This window comes from Panthera onca, chromosome A2, assembly GCF_046562875.1.
Source record: "Panthera onca isolate mPanOnc1 chromosome A2, mPanOnc1 haplotype 2, whole genome shotgun sequence".
NCBI lineage: Eukaryota > Metazoa > Chordata > Mammalia > Carnivora > Felidae > Panthera > Panthera onca.
Window position 1 is genome coordinate 126501067 of NC_138340.1, and position 20453 is coordinate 126521519.

The 20453-nt window shown below is 39.6% G+C and overlaps 2 protein-coding genes across 5 annotated transcripts in view; one reads left to right on the top strand and one right to left on the bottom strand.

Annotated features, from left to right (window-relative positions):
* Positions 1 to 4082, bottom strand: part of MATCAP2 (microtubule associated tyrosine carboxypeptidase 2) — a 72594-nt gene extending 68512 nt beyond the window's left edge. The window contains exon 1 of the mRNA XM_060632877.3: positions 3960 to 4082. Coding sequence (XP_060488860.1) covers positions 3960 to 4073 — 114 coding nt within the window. The 5' untranslated portion in view covers positions 4074 to 4082. The remainder of the gene's footprint in view (positions 1 to 3959) is intronic.
* Positions 3691 to 20453, top strand: part of ANLN (anillin, actin binding protein) — a 47237-nt gene continuing 30474 nt past the window's right edge. Inside the window, exons 1-5 of one of the 4 annotated variants that reach the window (XM_060632875.3) lie at positions 3691 to 4043; positions 10441 to 10594; positions 12081 to 12395; positions 16569 to 16954; positions 18328 to 18556. In XM_060632875.3, coding sequence (XP_060488858.3) covers positions 4026 to 4043; positions 10441 to 10594; positions 12081 to 12395; positions 16569 to 16954; positions 18328 to 18556 — 1102 coding nt within the window. In that variant the 5' untranslated portion in view covers positions 3691 to 4025. The remainder of the gene's footprint in view (positions 4044 to 10440; positions 10595 to 12080; positions 12396 to 16568; positions 16955 to 18327; positions 18557 to 20453) is intronic. The other 3 variants (XM_060632874.3, XM_060632873.3, XM_060632876.3) reach the window with 3 other exon arrangements.

The window sequence follows — 20453 nt, forward strand, 5'->3', positions numbered from 1 at the left end:
GAACCAGAGGGTATTATTCTAAGCGAAATTAGTCAGAGAAAGACAAATATCATATGACTTCACTCATATGAGGACTTTAAGATACAAAACAGATGAGCACAAGGGAAGGGAAGCAAAAATAATATAAAAACAAGGAGGGAGACAAAACATAAGAGACTCTTAAATATAGAGAACAAACACAGGGTTGCTGGAGGGGTTGTGGGAGGGGTGATGGGCTAAATGGGTAAGGGGCATCAAGGAATCTACTCCTGAAATCATTGTTGTACCATATGCTAACTAAATTGGATGTAAATTATAAAAAATAAATAAATTATTAGATTAAAAAAATAATCTCTTTACCCAAGGTGGGGGACCTATGAATCAACAAGAAAAAATCAAATAGCTGCATGGCAAAGGACATAGAGTTGAAATTCACAGAAAAGGAAAACTGAAAAGCCAAGAAACACATGAAATAATGGTCAAGATCAGGAGTGATAGGAAAAGTGAATACAGACTAGAATGGCAAAATCTAAAAAGTATCTGACAGTTAGGGAGGCCCTGCAGTAGTAGGCATGCTCATGCAATGCTGACTGAAGTTAAAAATTGTGACAATAATTTTGAACAGTAATTTATTTTTAATATCTGGCAATAATATTGAAACATTTATCGAAATGATCCTCTAATTCCTAGGTATATTACTCTAGATAAAATTTTGCATGTGTATATAAGGAGACATAAAAAATTTATGGCATTGTGGTGCATGGGTGGTTCAGTCAGTTAAGTGTCTGACTCTTGATTTCAGCTCACGTCATGATCTCATGGTTCATGAGATCAAGCCCTGCATTAGGCTCTGCGCTGAGATTCTCTGTCTCCCTCTCTCTCTGACCTTCCCCAGCTCTCTCTCTCTCAAAAATAAATAAAAATACAATATTAAAAAATATTTATGGCATCATAGAATCTTTGGGATGAAATATTTGAAATGAGCTAAACATCCATTAACAGGATAATGGATACACAAATTGCAAGTATATTCATACAATATAATACAGCAGTGAAAATCAATGAAGTGCAGCTATTACTGACATGAATTTCATAAAAAGGATACTGAGCAGAAAAAAAACAATTGCAGAAAGATATAGTTAAAAAATTTATGTAAAACAATATATTGTTATGGATATATATGTAGATATAATAAAAGTACATACATTTCATGGGAATGAAAAACATTAAAATCAGGATAGTTTTGTCCCTGGGGAGCGGAACATGAATGGAATTAAGAAGGGACACACAGGAGACTTCAAGTATAGGATTATTTATTTCTTTAAGCTAGGTGGTGGGTACATAGTCATCTGTTTTATTCATTACTTTTTTGTAAACTGGAAATATTTTATAACACAAGTTTTAAAAGAAGAAAAGTAATTCTAGTTTATAAACTGAAGAATGAACTACCAGGGGGTAAGAATGGAAAAAAGGTGACATGTCAGGTAACAGTCGCTGTACTCTAGGAAGAGTAGACTTGAGTATCTAGCACAACTTCTGGTAGCTGGTAGGTGTTTAACAAGTTGTAACTATTGTGGTGGTTGCTGTCATCATCAATCGTCATCAGTGTAAAGATTAAAAGACATGAAGAAAGATAAACTAATATTTGGAGTAGTTATATTGCACTATGTGCTTTATGCATCTTTTTTAGTCTTGACTAGAATCTGGTTATAAAGAATCTAAGCCTCACAGAAGCCAAGGCTGGAAGGCACAAAGACTACGTAAATTTCTAATGACTTCTTTTCCAATGTTGTTTAAACCACACACTCTTCTCCCTCCTCTCCAACACACACACACACACACACACACACACACACACACACACACACACACCCCTTTCCTGTCGAGCAGTGAGAAAAATTCAAACATTTTTACTTTGGAGCATAAGTAGCATATTTGGAGTTAAATATTAATAATTTGATACACTAAACACTTGGGTGGTGTTTATTACAGTATTATTACAGAATACTTTTGGAACTCTCAATTTAATTTTCATCTGATCTTCCTGACAACTCTGAGGAAGGCAGCGCAGTTGATTATTCCTGTTTTACAGATGAGTAAATCAAAATCCAGAGAGGCTAAAGCAGAAGTTACTAACTTGGAAGGGCGCCTGGGTGGCTAAGTCGATTAAGTGCAGGATTTTAGCTCAGGTCATGATCTCATGGTTCATGGGTTCCAGCCCCTGGTTGGGCTTTATGATGACAGCTCAGAGTTTGGACCCTGCAACGGACTCTGTGTCTCCCTTTCTCTCTGCCCCTCCCCCACTCACACGTGTGCATGCAGGTTCTCTCTCAAAAATAAATAAACATTTAAAATAATTTAAAAAGAGTTGCTAACTTGGTGACCATGAGGTTCACGAAATTCTATGTCAAATACTTTATGATTAAATGGTCATTTTTCTAGGTAGAGGGTCAGCTTTACTTGTATTTTTAAAAGGCCCATTACTTCCCGAAAAGGTTTAAAAAAATACTGGGTTAAATGATTTGCCTAAGATCACATGGTCCTATAGGAGCCAAGACCCCAAGCAATTTCTTCCTACTCTACACTCAGAATTCTTTTTACTGCAACCTATAGCATCAAAATTCAAATCAGAGAGATTATTAGTGAAATACTGTTTGTAATGTCTACTGAATGCTAAGATGGAAGTGTTATTAAATATACCAAAACATCTAACTTGGAAGGAATAGTTTTGGTTTGGTCAGCCTTTAGGCAGTCACTCTGTAAATGACTCCGTAATCTACATGGTGTTGCTTTTCAGCTGAACAAGTCGAGAACTGTTGTCTTCACAAGCCCTTGAGCAGACTTGCTAAATAAGAAAGGAATCTGATACAGTAATTATATAACGTATTTTACAATTCTGAGTAATCTGTAAAGATTAATTGTTGAGACACAGTTTGATCTCCTGGTGGAAAGGGTACCATGGGCTGAGAATGGGATTTTCATTTCTCCTGGACAAGAGTTACTTGTCTCAGGGTTTCCTTGCTCTTGGCTGTAAAAGGATTAAGGTGGATGCCTTCTCAATCCTTCCAGCTCTAACACTGTATAAATTTAGATGGAATTTAAAATAGGAAGCTACTGGGTGGCTCAGACGATTGAGATTGAGCATCTGGGTCTTGATTTCTGCTCAGGTCAGATCCCAGGGTCTTAAGGTCCAGCGCCTATGTCTGGCTCTCCATTGAGTATGGAGCCTCAAGATTTCTGTCTCCCTCTGCCCCTCTTCGAGATCATGCCTGCTCTAAAGAAACAATTAGGAAGGCAGACAGGAGTTCTGTGTATGAACTTCTCACACACAGTCTGTTAATGTTATTTTCCCAATAAGAAAGATCTTCAGGGCCCCAGGTGGGTGGGTCACTGATCATTAGCCCCAAGTGTTCGAGGACCCACTAGGGAGGGCCCTCATGAGGGCAAGCTTGCAGTCTCCATCAGGGTGACGTGAAGGCGAGCGGAAAGAAAGCTACAGAAGGCCAAAAGGGCAGTGGGATTTCAAACACAAGGGCTCTTAATCCTATATTAAAGAAGGAAGGAAGGCAAGAAAGTCCAAGTACCACGGGTTCCAAGAGATCAGCTTAAACAGGGTGGCTTGTGCGAGCGTTGGGGGTGGGGCTTCGGTCCCGAGGCGGCTGGAGGACGGCCAGAGCGGAGCCGCACCTCCTGCCGCATCCCGGCCTCCAGGGCTGGGGTGTGACTGAGAAAAAGCCAGCCACCCATGGGAACCTCCGCGCCCGTCAAAGCCACGTGACGGAGAGCCGGGGCGGGCCGAGGCGTGTCCTCTCCGCCCCGCGCGCAGGCGCGCTGTACGGGCGCTGAAATTCAAATTTGAACGGCCGCAGGAGGCCGAATCTGACACTGGAGGCTGAGGGATAGAGGAGAGTAGTTTGGGAGAGTTCTCCCAGCCACGGCCTTCTGGTTCTCTTCAAGTGACACACTGAATCGGGACTCACTTTTCTTTTTCTGAATTTGAACCACCGTTTCCGTCGTCTCGCAATCAACACGCGAACTCCGGGGCGATGGACCCGTTTACCGAGGTGAGAAAATTTGCGGGCGCAGCCTGCCATCCCGGCTCTCGGCCCCTACCCACCCTTCCCACCTTCTGCGGACCTCTGGGCCCACCGGGCCGAGGGCGCGTGCGCGCGCTTGCGCAGCGTGTGTGTGCGGGGCGCGGCTGGGAGAACCGTGGGAGAGAAGCGGCTGGAGGGCGCACGTCGCCTACTCTGCGGCTGCTGTTCGTCCGAATTTTACTTATTGCTGTCCGGCAGTGAAGCTCAGGGAGGGACGTTTTGAGTCTGTCCTTTTAGGCGTTACCGAAAAGCCCTCTGCCAGCCCCGATTGTTGTAACGCCCTGTGAAGTGGAGCCCCGTCCCTTCCGAGAGTGAGGTTGGGGCCTGGGCGGAACTGGTCCTGCTGGAGGGGAAAGCGAGGATAAGGTGTAGGGTGGAGTCGGGTGCCTGAATGACTCAGTGCTGTGTGCAGTCGCCGCCTGCAAATGGAATGTGATTTGCGGGGTTCAGGTCGCCCGCAGAGGTGTTATGCATGTAAAAGATCCTGTTAATGAAATGACGGCAAAATGTTAAATAAGCCAATACTGAAACCATTGCATCCGTTCCTATAAAGTGAATACATTCTTCAGATTTGATTGCTCAGCTAAATAGGGAAGAAATTTAATCCCCGAGATTGACACTTGAATGGAAAGGAAAAAGTACTGGCCGAATATATACAAACAAAATTAATAGCCGACAATGTAAAAAACCAGAGTAAAGAAATAAACCTCTTTGTGTGTATTTATGGAGCCTAACATTACAGTGATAGTTTTTAACTTCTCTTTTGTCCTTTGGAAATTGAATATGGATTAATTACATCATGTGTCAATTATTTCTCTAGCTTTGGTCAATCTTGTTAAGAATGTACATGGACACACTCAGCAGTTTAGTGTAGACCACTTGTCCACTCCCTTTTCTTACAGGACAGTTCCTGTTCCTTTAGGTTGTGCAAGTTTCAAACTGCTATTTTTTTGAGTTGCTGCAGAGTGGGCCTAAAGATGTCTCTACACTAGATTCAAAACTTAAATGCTATGGAGAGTAGAAATACTTTTTTGGGGGGAACCTATATTTACAATTCCATAAATCTTAAGATAGTTTCAACAATTACAGTTTACTTGTATTCAAACATAACAGTATTTATTTTTGTTTCAAATTCTCAATCATCTAGGGAAAACACATTAATTTGTTAAACTTACTTAAAGATCTGCAGAAAACCCAGAACACATTTTTGTATTAGCCTTAAAAAATAAGGCTGATCATGCAGCATGTATTTTTCTCGTACTTTGAAGTTAAAAAGGATAGATTATTTTATGTTAGTAATCTAGAATAGTCTTCCTTAAAAAATTAGCCCTATGTGTCTTGAATATTCCTGTTAGTCTCCTAAGTAACTGACAGGAACAAAGCATTTTGAAAGTTGGCTGAAAATTGTACTTCATTTTACTTAACAATGCCTTTCTTAAGCTAGTGCAAATTTCAGTTGAAAGAAACTTTTATTTGAAACAAACCTTTTGTTTTAGAGTGTGCTCAGAAACGTGTATGGTTTATATTATGAAAAGTCAGATCAGTTGCAGTTGGAATAAACAGCTTTGACTGTTTTCCTTAATTGGTAATGAGGGAACTATTTGAAATGGTTTCAGGGAGTAGGTGCTTAATTATAGCATTCATAACATTCTTGCACAGGGAAGTGAACTGGTGCAGTTCTTTGTCTGAAAAGGATTGAAACTAAGTTAAAATGACTTTCTCAACCAGAGTTCTTTATCAGAACCGCAGAACACAGAAAATGATTTGAGAGGCTATTTTGTTAGTTTTCGCAAAGGTGATTCATCACCATGCCATCCTATAAGCATAGGAGAAATGTTAATTCATTACATTCATGTCAGGGCATTAGGGCTAATTCTCTTGATAACTCTGGTTGAGAAAGCCATAACCATCCTAAAGTTTCTTTTCTTAAACAAGGCTGTTGTGCATTGCTTCTCCCTGCTGTCACCAGTGCTGTTTGGCACACTCTTCCTCTCCCTGTCTCTTCCACCTGGCAAACTGATGTAACCTCCAGCTCGGACTTGGATTTCCCTTCTTCAGGGGGCAGATCACCTTTTGCAGTGCTCTCCCTGCACTGTTCTTACCTGTTGAATATATTTCCTGCCGGAATGTGAGCTTCATGAATGCAGGCCTGTTCTTTCCTATTCAGAGGGATGTTTCCCTAACATCAAGCACATTCAATAACATTCTGCTGAAATAATAAAGAGAGCCATTCAGTGCAAATTATTTTACAAACAAATAACTATGTACAACAGTAACTATTAGAACATTTTAGCCATATTCTTTGCTTTCTTGTAGAAAATTTCAAATTACTCAAGTGTAATGATTCCTCATGGATTCATCACCCAGCAACACATGACCGTATTGTTTCACTGCCCTCTAATCCCTCCCACTGAATTATTTGGAAGCAAATTCTAGAGATTATATAATTTCATACACACACACACACACACATATATATATATGTGTGTGTGTGTGTGTATACATATACACATATACATGCATATACATATATATATATATATACTTCAGTATTTATCATTAAACACTAAGGACTTAAAAAAATCATAGTGCCATTATCATACCTAAAAAATCAACAATTCCTTAATATTAAATATTCTGTCAATATTCAGATTTCCTTAAGTGTCATGGTTTTGCAGTTTGTTTGAATCAGGATCTAGGCAGGGTCCACAGGGCAATATCTTTCTATATTCTTCCTGGAAGAACCAGAAATAAAGAAGCCATCTTGGTTCATGGATGAACAAGCAGTTAAGGCAGATGTTTATTGTTTATTATTATGATCAGCTGATAACATTTAGAAAGTTATGTTGATATGAAGTTAGTGCTCCTGACAATAAGTTCTTAAAAAAGAGTCATTGGGTTTAATCAAAAGACAGTTTATAGCCTAGTGGTTAAGAGCTCAAACTCTGGAGTCTGGGTTTGAATCCTGCCTTACCACTTAGCTATGAGACTTATGGCTTGTTTTTTAACCTGTGCCTGGGTTCCTTCATCTGTGAAAACAGTAGTAAAAACAGAACCTGCCAAGCAAAATTTTGAAAATGAAATGAGATTTTGTGTGCAGACACTGAAAGTACTTACATAAATATTGGTGCTGTTGTGCTTGCCATTAGGTGAATGTAAAACCATAAACTTAATGCTCATAACATTAGCGTTAGCCTCTTAGTTTGAAGATCTCATGGGGGATGGCCATTCCCTAAGACCGTCATAGAGAACCCCATGGCTGGCCGTGCTGAGTCAGAGCTTTCTGTGTAGGACCCTTAAAAGAGAAAAGCTACAGTTAAAATACTCTGTAAAACATCTTCTCTTGTGCAATAAATAAATGAACATGCTGTTACTAGTCTGAATGGAATTTCTCTTATTTTTCAGAATTAAATGAAAATCTCTGTATTGATCTCGGAAAGGATGCTGCTAGAGCATATTGAAAATAATGAGTTAGTTTATATTGAGCCTCTTGTTTAAGAAGGCAGGGAAATAAGCAATACCTCCTAAAAAGATTTTTGTCTAACGATTTGAGGTGTATGTGTGGCAGAAATTGCTTAAGGACTGTAAGCTTCAGTTATTTTAGATTCATCCACATGGAATGTCTTATTTCCTGGTTTCGTTAGTTATTGCAGTTTTTTTAAATGCCTTTATTATTTAAAGCAGGAGGTGTGATATTTGAAGGAATATACTTTATAAATAAAGAACCCTTGGATGCCTGATGCATTATTATAGTAGGGACTTAGATTTATTGAGCTGTTGAGTTTTTGTCCCTTACATACATTTCTTTTAAATTAATCTTTGACCTTTATTTTATAGATTAGGGAACTTCTGCTTACCTATTTTAATAGATTTTGAAATCTTTGAATCTAATGTAGACAATAGAGTACTTGTATATGTTTGAATGGCAGAGCTGCATTCTTTTGTGACCAACCTCTTGCTCATAGTAACTGAAAATATACTGACTCACAAGTATTCTAACTGACAGGAATGGAATGTGAACATGTACATGAACGAAGAAAATTAGGCTAGTTTTTTTTATCTGGGTAGTGATATATTTTATTAGGGGGGAAATATATATATATATATATATATATGAATTGGTGTAACTACTGCTTTTGAGTTTGTTGAAGACTTTTATTTAAAGGGTAAATGTCTTGTGTTTTGGAAGGCATTTGGCTCATAAATTACTTTCAGTGATATAGCATTTAGATTTAGTGTCACTCTTTGAATGAGAAATCATTCCTAAGAAAAGTGGAGAGTTGTGCTTTCCTCTAAATTTAGCTCCATTTCTTTTGCACATTCAGAGGAATTTTAATCTTTTTTAATGTTTATTTATTTTTGAGAGAGAGAGAGAGAACATGAGTGGGGTAGGGGTAGAGAGACAGGGAAATAGAGAATCTGAAGCAGGCTCCAGGCTCTGAGCTGTCAGCACAGAGACCAACACGGGGTTCAAACTCACTAACTGAGATCATGACCTGAGCCAAAGCTCGGCACTTAAGCAACTGAGCCACCCAGGCGCCCCACTCAGAGGAATTTTAAAGAATAATTATTCTATTTTTAATTAAGCAATTAAAAAGGTCAAATGGGAGTGTAATTCCTTAGTCTGTGTTAACTACTGTATCTGTGTGTGCAGGGCAGTGTATAAACTCCAGCCAATAATTCTCTTATCTCCTTTAGTTGTATACTTTTGAAAGAGAAAGAATTGTTTTATAGGATCTTGTGTTTGTTCAACTACACTGTTTCAAATAGAAGCATTAATTGATTCAGGGTAAGAAAAGAGTAATCCTGATTTTATGGAATGGTTAAGATATCAACTCAAGATTATTTTATTATGTATTGATATTCAATTAAATAAAATGTGGGATTTTTTTTTAGCTTGCCTTTTTTTTTTTTTTTCCTGTCATCTTAGGAAATGTCAGGTTTTCAAAGAAGTAAATATGTCCATTATCTCTTGCTGTTTACCATTATACCAAATCTTAGTGGCTGTATTAGCTTTGTTGCTGTAACAAATTATCATACTCTTAGTGGCTTAAAATCACATATAGTTATTATTTTCTGAAGATCATAAGGCTGATGGATTTTACAGGGTTAAGATCAAGGTGTTGGCAGGATTGTGTTCCTTCTGGAGGCTCTAGAGGAGAATCTGTTTCCTTACCTTTTCTAACTTCTAGAGGCCACCTGCATTTTTTGGCTTGTAGCCCCTTCCTCTATCTCCAGAGCCACCAATCACATCACTCCAAGCTCTGCTTCTGTTGTCACATCTTCTCTGACCTTCCTGACTTTTCTCTCAGAAGGACAATTGTGATTACATTAGGCCCACCTAAGTAATGCAGGATAATCTTTTCATCTCAAGATTCTTCATCACATCCGCCAAGCCCCTTTTGTCAAGTAAAGTAATACATTCACAGGTTCAGGGAATTAGGAAATGAACATCTTTGGGGACTGTTATTCTCCCTACCAAAGTGCTTAAAACAACCACCACGTTAGTTCCTGATTCAGTGGCTCAGCAATTTGTGTTGGGCTCAGCTAGGCTGTGCTTCTGGTGGTGTCCCCAGCGGTCATACAGGAGTCTGCAGTGATCTGGCAAATTAGCTGGGACTGGATGCTCTAACGTGGCCTTACTCATCGGTCTGGTGGTTGATGCCAGCTCTCAGCTGGGCCAGGTGTCTCTAGCAGGCTTGTGCAGTCTTGGGCAGGTGTCTCTACACCTCATGGCACCGTTCCAAGAGAGTGCAAAGAGAAACGGCAAGACCTCTGAGGCCTGTGGTTGGAAGTCATGCCGTATCACTTCTGCCACATTCTGTTGGTCAAAGTAAATCATAAGGCCAGCCCAGTTTGAGGGTGTGGAAATAGATTCTACCTTTTGATGAAAAGCAGAAAAAATTTCTGGTTATTTTAAATCTCATAAACCAACTTTACACATTTTATTCATATTACACCTGTAATAGTTAAAAAAAAATTAGTGTTTATTTTTGAGAGAGAGAGAGAGAGAGCAGGCAGGGGAGGGGCAGAGAGAGAGGGAGAGAAAGAGAGAATCTCAAGGAGGCCCTGCAATGTCAATGCGGAGCTTGACGTGGGGCTCAAACTCATGAACCATGAGATCGTGACCTGAGCTGAAATCAGGAGTTGGACACTTATCTGACCGAGCCACCCAGGCACCCCTGTAATAATTTTGACATTGGGGTGCTTCTTTGGTGAATTTTGACTTAATTACTTAGGATCCCATTTTTGAAATGTATTTAACTGTTATCCTACATGGCAATTAGTGATTTTAGAAGGTGCCTCAAGTTTTGTGAACTTTTGACTAAACTTGTGTTTTAATGTTGATATATTATATATGTAGAAACTGCTTGAACGAACCCGTGCCAGGCGAGAGAATCTTCAGAGAAAGATGGCTGAGAGGCCCACAGCAGCAGCAAGGTCTGCCATGCATGCTAAGAGAACCAGAGAGCCACTTACTGAAGCAAGTAACCAACAGCCTCTACCTGGTAGTGAAGGTAAAAGACTTTGTGGGGAAAAGTAAAATTTGCATCTTTTAAAGGAGATCAGCCCCAAACATTTTATTGCGCGTGTAGAAAAACCAAGGTCTTTGGGAGACAAATATATAATAGCCTCTGGGGAAAGATCAGCCTTCTAGTCTATTTTAGGTCTGTTATATTAGGCCTAGAACTACCAGGCCAGAGCAGAGTATCTAATAAATACTTCAAATTAATTGGTTGAATTTTATTTTCCTCAACCTAAGGTTATTTAAAACCCCCAAGGGAAGAAAAGTAAAGGAGCAGGGGAACACTTAATTACACAGTGGTGGCATGGACTTTATCCACCCCAACGATGCCAGAATAGCTGACCACCCAGTTCAGATAGTGTCTCTGGCATGAGTAGGGCAGCGAAAGGCTTACCTGCTTGCAGATGCTTGATATTTAGTGAGTCTTCTCATCCTCTGTCAGTTGAACCAGCTCTCTAGAGCTAGGCTCAATGTATAGGTTGTTAATTTAAGAACCAGTGAATTAAACAAAAACAAATAAATACACACAAATAAACAAACAAACCTAAACTCACCTGAAAATTTAACTTATTCTTTCCTAAATCCTGGCGTCCCCAGCCTGCATCAGTAAGCTGGCTGCTTTAGTGTTTTCCTAGAGTGTGGAATAGTCTGGAGATAATAATTTTCCTTAGTATAAATTTAAAAATACAAATAGAAAAAGAGCATTACAGAAGGCAAAATCAATAGTACAAGAGATGGGGGCATGGAGCAGGCTCACAGTTAACTTTGTAAGCTAACCATAGAATAGGAATTTATTTTCATATGTTTATACATTTTGAAGGAAGGAATACCATATATATCACGTATATATGGTATACATATTACACATGTGATTTGTTACACATGCATGGTATATATGTTACACATATGTGACCTATATATCAGACATACATGGTATATATTGTATATATATATTGCGTGTATGATATACTGCATGTATATGGTATGGTTCACGAAAGATTGTTTTAAAAACAGAAAGCCTGTTTCTACCCTTAGCTGTGTTGCTTTAGGCAGGTAACATCATTGCTCTGTGTTTGGTATTCCTTATCTAAAAATGAGGTGATTGGGCTGTGTGATCTTTGAAGTCATTCAAAACATTTGCTTATTATATGTGTATGCACTTTTTATTTCCTAGCGTCTTAAGACTACATAAAGTATCAGGCATATGTCTGGAGAATATTATTTGAACATCTTTTTATTTAGGTGTTTTAAACTAGAAATTATATGTTTGCTGAAAAAGAAATCTTTCATATCAGATTTCTAAGTCACTAAAAGTAGAATTTTACATATTTCTTGTTGCAAGGAAAATCATTTAAAGAGTCTAGAGAAACATGATGTTTTTAAAATAATTTGTCACATACCTACTGCAAGTTGTTTAGGCTATGAGAAATTGCAGACTTCTGAATGTTTTTTTTGGGGGGGTGTCCTTTTTAATCTAGAGAAATCTTGTACAAAACCATCACCATCAAAAAAACGCTGTTCTGACAATGCTGAAGTAGAAGTTTCTAACTTGGAAAATGAAAAGCCAGTGGAGTCAGCTTCTGCAAAAGCCTGTCCTCCAAGTCCTCTGCCTCCTCGGGCGCAGCCACAGACGCCAGCTCCTGTCAGTGATGCCGAGGCTGTCCCGGCACCGCTGCCGGGTGTGAGGACAGGGCTTAACTCAAGACTGGAAGCGAGGGCAGGCTCTTCAGTGAAAACACGAATGCAAAGACTGGCGGAGCAGCGGCGCCATTGGGATAATAATGACATGACAGGTATGAATTAGAGGGATGGCATGGTCCTTCAAATCTGTTTCAAGAAGACTCAACTTGGTAGGTTGAAAATCTGATTTATTGGTTAACACACGAAAGATAAACGCTTCTGTTTTATCTATCTCCTGAGTATCCGTTGCCTACAAATGGTTTGTATATCAATAGCATATTTATAAGTTGGTTGTGTTCTCATTGAAGTGGGTGCTGATGAGGTTCTTAGACCAGCTCACAAAAGCGTGGTCTTATGACAGAATCATCTTATATTTTCAATTAAAAACAATAGAGAACAAACTTACCTTGGCATTATTAGCCTTGCTGATCTTCAGCTCTATATGCAAGAAATCCCATTTGATGGATTAACTAAATAAATTTGAGTGGCTAAAGTATGCAGTACTATTTAATAGAGGGGAGAGAACACTTACACACTTATTGACCACCTATAAAGCATGTTACGCTAAGGTGCTGGGACCCAGTGAAGTGACCTGGGCTCATACTCAGATGGAGAGTGTCACATCAAATCAGCTGTCATGCAGCAGGATTATGTGTTCTATGATCTATTTTGTCTCTTTATCTTCTTACAAAAAAAAAGCCTTGAGATGACTTACAAAAACAACTACATTACAAAACAAGAAAAATAAGGTAATTCCAGGGTGAAGGGAAGGAAAAACAAAGAAGGGAAGGGTAAAATTATTTTATTAAATACAGGCTTTAAGGTCCATCTCACTTGCCAGAGTTCTGAACTTACTAGCAGCTCATGCAAAGAGGTGAAACACCATCAGTTACGTGACTGGTGTTTGTTTACAAGATGAAAGCAGGACCATGGCCGGAACTAAGACCCAAGAGAACTTTCTTTCCTGGGTCCTGAAAGATGACTCTGCAGAAGGTAGTAAATGTGCAAGGTTTTTCAAGGTAGGCAGGCAGCCTGGCTCCAAGCTCAGTTCAGTAAGCACAGTCGCAAAGAGAGCCAGCACAGTACAGGTGGACAGCTCACTGGCAACTGGGCCTTACCCAAGGAAATGTTCCTCTAGCTTTGGCTTTCGGCCTGGAGCCGTGTAACGGAAACATTTGGACTGTTGGATTAGAATCTCAGGAGTGTGGTGGAGCCCTGGGGTGTGCTTTTGTCTTTTTTTTTTTTAAGCTCTGTATGTTACTCTGATGCCTAGACAGAATTGAGACCAAGTGACTTGAAGAAATGGATGCATTACGCAGATTGAGGCAGTCTTTCGTAAATATTAATTCTTTTTGTCTGAAATTTTGATAAGTATTGGACAGTAGAGCATTTAAAGTTATTCTTTTTGGCAGTGATGGTAATTTCAAGAGCAAATACTGTGTAAAGTGCTAGGCATTCTAAACATTATTTGTTCTAATATAGCATTTAATTCCTATAGAAATCTAATGACATACATCCCACTTTTATGTTCATGGTACCGAAGAGGAAACTGGGTTTGGAGAGAGCAAGAGGCCTGCCTAGAATTAGAAGCTAAAATTCCAAGCTCAGTAGTTTGACTCTAGTGCTCAACTCTTGCCTGCTATAACTTACCTGATGACTTTTAGCTTTTTTTTTTTTTTAATGTTTATTTATTTTGGGGGGTGGGGAGAAGGGGAGGAGCAGAGAGAGGGAGAGACACAGAATGCAAAGCAGGCTCCAGGCTCTGAGCTCTCAGCACAGAGCCTGACATGGGGCTCGAAGTCACGAAGCACGCAACCATGACCTGAACTGAAGTCAGCCGCTTAACCAACTGAGCCACCCAGGTGCCCTGACCTACTTGGTATTTTGGGGCATGTAACAGAGTACAGATGTTCCATATTGTCTGTTATGCCTATTTATCTTAGTAGTGGGCAGGGCTCACCATGCTTTACAGTGCCCAAGGAGGCTAACTGGTACATGTTCCTAAACACAAGGATGTCCCATTTCTGTTTTGTAGGAGGTATTTATGGATAGTGGAGAGAGGGCTGTGACAAAATCCACGCTTAGAACAGATAAGACCCTCAACATTCTAGAGCAGAAAGCATTGCAGCAGTGATTTTGAACATTTTGAAAGCAAATGTTAACACATGCCTACCTCAGCTTTGAAAATAAATCTCATTAAGGCATAGCCTGTCTGATTCTAAGCACTGACACTTGAGAATAAAGCACTTGCGATGAATGATTTAGTGAATGTTATCCAGGATGTGGGTAGCAGCCAATTAAATGAGGAACTATACTAAAATAGAACTTATCTGAAGCTTCTTTTCTGATCAAGAACAGTTAGTAGAGCTAGAGTGCCAGTAAACTCATTCCTAAAACATGATAATAAAACCGTCATCTGCATAGAGGACAGGGCTTATTCTCAGGAAAGCAACAGAGGTATGCAAAGGGGTCTTGCAGGGGCGGTGGGGTTCAGGGAAGACTTTCTGGAGGAGGCAGAGGCAATCAACCTGGACTCCGAGGGACCACTGGCTTCAGACAATGGAGGAGGTATCCTAGGCAGAAGCAACAGAATGCCTACAAAGCAGAGTTAGCATAAACAGACTGTGTGCATAAAGAGTAGGTATTTTCTGGTAGAAAAACAAGAGATCGGTTTGAAGAAAGCAGCAGGGGTCCAGAGCAGGTGGAATTTAACCAGGAGGTGATGGTGGCATACTGGAAGAGTTTAAGTGGGCAAATGTCGTAGAGAGATCACTCTGGCATCAGAAGTGAGGAGGGACTGAATAGGGCAGAGACTCGAGCAGGAGGATCAGTTAGAAGGCTCGTGTTATAGTCCACGTGTGGGATGAAGGCCTGTGGAAGTGAAGGGGAGAGGCCAGATCTGTAAGATTTAGGAGACAATCTCTGGAACTTGATGCCTGGATGGTGGAGGAGGTGAAGGGAGAAGGAGGAAGAGGTCATGATGAGGAGGAACATGTTTGGGGCAGTCTCAACGTCAGATACGTTATTTGGGGTGCTTGGGTGGTAGCCGAATGGAAGTGGTCGGTAGTTGCAAGGACACCATGGAAGATCTGGCACAAGGACAGAACTAGCAGAGCATGATGTCACCAGCAGAAACACAAGGCCTACAGAGTGTGCACTGGCATCTAGTGACAATAGCAAACGCAACTTGCGGCCTGTGGTGTAGGCAGAGGCAGGTTGAAGGGAGCTGAGTGGTGAGAGAATATTTGTGCAGGGCAAGAGGGGCAGCTGCAGAGGGGTATATGTTGGTGAGAGGGTATTTGTGTTTAGCTTTAAGATGAGACCGACTTGAGCATAATTATGTGCAGAGACAAAAAGGGTTTGTACAGAGGAGGAATGCGTACAGGCCTTCGTCAGCTATCCATTACTAACGTGAGATCGATAAGTAACTGTGGAAAATGAAGTAACTGTGGAAAAACACTGCTGTCTAGCCCTGTGCTATCCAATTCTGGAGACAATAGCCATATGTAGCTTTTAAGATTTAAATTAATTACAATGAAATGAAATGAGGTTTCTGAGTTGCCCTAGCTACATTTCAAGTGCTCACTAGCCACATGTGGCTGGCTAGTGGTTGGTTACTCTACTAGATAGCACGGATATGGAACGTCTCCATCATTGCAGGAAGTTCGATTGTACAGCACTGGTTTACTCCATTTTTAAAACAAAAAGTACCTGTGGCATCTGTAAGCTTAAATTGTGCAGTAGTGTAACAAAATGATTTAATTCTAAAAATATAACCTAAGTGTACAGTACCTTCGGGCATTCATGATCCATTAAAAATTGAAAAAAAATAGGTATAAGAAGTTTGTGGGTTTCTTTTTGTTTTAATTTGGATTAAGTATCCTCTGATTTGAAAAGGTATTGTCAAATTTAAGCAGCTGGTAGTTTCATGCATACGAGAGCTTTTTATTAGTTCTGAAACCTACTAACGTCTTTATTTTTTTAAAACTTTTTAAAATTTGTTTTTGAGAGAGAGAAAGCAAATGGGGGAGGGACATGGGGCGGGGGACAGGGGGACAGAGGATCTGAAGCCGGCTCTGTGCTGACAGCAGAGAGCCTGATGCAGGGCTCAAACTCACCAACAGTGAGATCATGATCTGGGCCGAAGTTAGATGCTTAACTCACTGAGCCACCCAAGCACCTCTCTACAAACCTCTTCTTAAAATTCTGAGTGGAGCGATCCTGGGATTACACATATGCGTCACTCTTGAACATGGGTCTTACTCTTTTTCTGAAAACATTTTCAGACGAGATACCCGAAAGCTCACTCATGTCACCAATGCCATCAGAGGGAAGGGCTGCCTCGCCTCCCAAACCACCCCCTGCAGATGCCTCGGCAACTCCAGTTGGTAGAAGGGGCCGTCTGGCCAACCTTGCCGCAACTATTTGCTCGTGGGAAGATGATGTAAATTACTCATCTGCAAAGCAAAACAGTGCACAAGAACAGCCTGGTACCACTTGTTTATCCAAATTTTCCTCTGCAAGTGGAGCATCTGCTAGGATCAATAGCAGCAGTGTCAAGCAGGAAGCTGCATGCTGTTCCCAAAGGGATGGTGAGGCCTCTTTGAATAAAGCTCCGTCCTCGAGTGCCGTGGGTGCATCTTTGAATGATGCTACAGTTTCCAGCTCTGTGGTAAGTCATGCAGTATCAGTCTTGGGAAACGTTTTCTTTTTGGTTATGAGTGATAATGTGTATGTATGTGTAGGTATGTATCTTATATACATGGTGTTTGTATGTATTTTTAGAAATTGGGGGCGTAGAAAGTAAAAATCCTAAATTTGGTAGCCTATACCAAATAAATTAGTAATTGACAACTAAATTATACTAAGTTCATACAATTCCAAGGTATATAATAATAATGGAATGATGGAGCCTCTTCTTAGTCAGCAGGGAGAGCAACTGATAATTATTTTCTCTGCAGAATGCTTTATGTATGTGTATAAATATAAGATATCAAATTTCTCTGAAGGGACATTTAATAAACTAGTAGCTAAAGTTGCCTTCCGAAGGCATTTGCTGAACAAGATTGTCAAGGGTGGGTATGATAATTTTACCATATATTCTTTTGAAATGTTTGAAAGTTTTCCCTTGCACATGAATTACATCAACAGCTTTCAAAAACAATCTTAAAAAACAGAAAAGCAAAAGAGTAGTATGTTTCTGTGCATTGTTTTTAAATGTAGAGCCAGGTTTGGGAATTTGATAGAGTTGCATTCAACCCAAGCTCTGCCACGTAATTGAAAATGTGGCTTTAGACATTAATCTTGTAAAACCTTATTTTCCCATCTGTAAAATGGGAAAGAAAGGGTTATTGGGAAGATGAAATGAGACAATGTGTATAAAACCCACAGCAAAGTGCTTTGCATAAAGCACTTAATATGTTATAGTTAGCCATCAAATACATATGATTTTGTTAAATTAATACTGACTTAATTAAAATACCAAAAATATGCAATGTGCTCTAATATGCTTAACATTTATAAAGGTGCTAGTGAGATAATATAAAAGAAATTGTTTTTTAAAATAGGGAGTGACCCTATCCCTTACATGAAATTACTCCTCAATATATTATGCAGACTAAATTATATATTATAATTTAAAGAGTACCATTTTCTTCTTTTTTAAATTCTTTTTACATGTTTTGAGAGAAAGAGAAAGCATAAGAAGGGGAGAGGCAGAGAGAGAGGGAGAGAGAATCCCAAGCAGGCTCTGCACTGTTAGCATGGAGACTGACTTGGGGCTCGAACTCACGAACAGTGAGATCATGACCTGAGCTGAAATCAAGAGTCATTTAACTGGCTGAGCCACCCAGTCACCCCAAATAGTAGCATTTTCTAAGTTGATTTTTTGTCAAACCTTTCAAAATGGTTTGATCTATTAGGGGGAAAAATTGTTTTTCATAAGTTTACTTAAAGGCTACTAAGCAAATAGAATTTAACTTGTTTTAAGTCTACCTTTAGATATTATGAATATTGTTATTTACCCTAAGTGTTATCATGTTTCAGAAAGCTGCTTCTTCCCCAGTGAAATCTTCTACTGTATCCCTTGCTGAAGCTAAAAATTGTGAGGTACAAAATCCTGAGCTACTTCAGAAAACTCCTGTTAGTCTCCTGAAAACAGAGGTATCGAAACCAACTGGGAAGTCAACCGTGTCCCAGACAGTTGGGCCTAAAGAAGAATTAAATAGAGAAATATGTCGGCAGTCTCAGTCTAAAGACAAATCTGCAACACCAGGTTATGTATCTTTTTAAAAATCTAGTTACTGCTGACTGTTTTCAGAATGTCTGTTCTCAGCGTTTTAGGTGTCCAGTCATGAATTGGTATGTTCGTGGTTTGCCATGGCAAGTGTCTGAATGTATAAAATGGAACTTCTTCAAATTCAGCTCTAACTCATTGAATGAATATTCATTAGTGTAGACTTGTCCAGTTACTGGTCAAAGTATGTAACTTGTTACATTTTAACAACTTAGACATGGTTTTTTTCTAGAATGACCATGTAGTTTCTTTCTTCCATACTTTTTGATGGAGACAAAGCGTATAGAACTGGAAATCACATTTTAAGGGCATAATGGAGAAACATTCTTAAAACCAAGTGTGCAGAGCAATGCTTTCCAAACTTAAATATGAAGATACCCCTGATAGCAAAGGAAAATGAGGTGTATACAAATGACTCCACTCCTAATTATATTTGTATGTGGTTATATTGTGTGTGAGTATATACATGTGGAAGTTCGAAATTCCCTATAGTAAATTGATGTTCCTAGAAATCCGTATTTATCTTGTGGGGGCTTAAACCTTCTGGCATACCCCCACATGCTGTTGGTTGAGAAACCCAGGACTAAAAAGCGTGGTTCAAATATATAGAGATATAATTTACTTTGAACAATATTCTTTTCCATTAGAATTGCTTTTGGAAAGACTTTCAGTTCAAAATTTTAACTTCTTAAAAATACAATCTCTTGGAAACAGTAGTTCATTATAAAAGAGAAGTAGAGAGAGATAACAGTGGGAATCCATTCGTTATGGGCTAGGAAAGCAGTAGTCAGTTTCCAGAGGAGCTGAAATGAGAATTTGAAGCAATAGCAAAATCCCCACATGGAATAGAACTAGTTATCCCCAATTTTCTGAAGACTTATGGCATAGATAAGAAGCCTTTTTTTAAATTACTATTATTCTTGGCTATTGGATATGCCCAGAATTTATTATCAGGCCTCAGAGATATTTAATTTACATGTTTCTTTGTCTTCTTAGTGGATTTTGTTTAAAATGTTTTTTTTTAATGTTTATTTGTTTTGACAGAGAGAGTGAGAAAGAGAGTGTGTGCACATGCGCATGAGCAGGGGAGGGCAGAGAGAGAGGGAGACACAGAATCTGAAGCAGGCTTCAGGCTCTGAGCTGTCAGCACAGAGCCTGACTCAGGGCTCAAACTCACTAGCCACGAGATCATGACCTGAGCCGAAGTCAGATGCTTAACTGAGCCACCCAGGCACACCTATTCTTAGTGGTTTTAGTTAGAGATAATGGTGTGAAGTGACATGTGGAGTCTTGGGTCAAATTGTGCCCTTTACCTGTTTTTGCAAATAAAGTTTTATTGGAACATAGCCATGCCCATTTATTTACATGTTGTCTGTGGCTGCTTTCATGCTTCAGTGCAGAGTTGAGTAGTTATGACAGTGGCCAAATGGGCCTGCAAAGCCCAAAATATTTACTATCTGGCCTTTTGTAGGAAAATGCTGATTTCTGATAGAGATAAGCCTCTTTTCATATAGTACAACCCTATCATCTTCATGATGGGGGTGGTATATATCCCATTTGTTCTACTTTTCTTTTTTTAAAGTTTATTTATTTATTTTGAGAGTGGGGGGGGGAGAGAGAGAGAAAGAGAGAGAGATTAAGTGAGGGAGGGGCAGAGAGAAGGGGGACAGAGGATCCAAAGTGGGTTATGCTGATAGCAGAGTGCCCGCTGATAGCAGAGAGCCCCATGTGGGGCTAGAACTCATGAACCTTGAGCCAAAGTCAGATGCTCAACCAACTGAGCCACCCAGGCACCCCCCATTTGTTCTACTTTAAATTTTTTTTTTTTTAACATTTATTTTTGAGAGAGAGAGAGAGAGACAGAGCACAAGAGGGG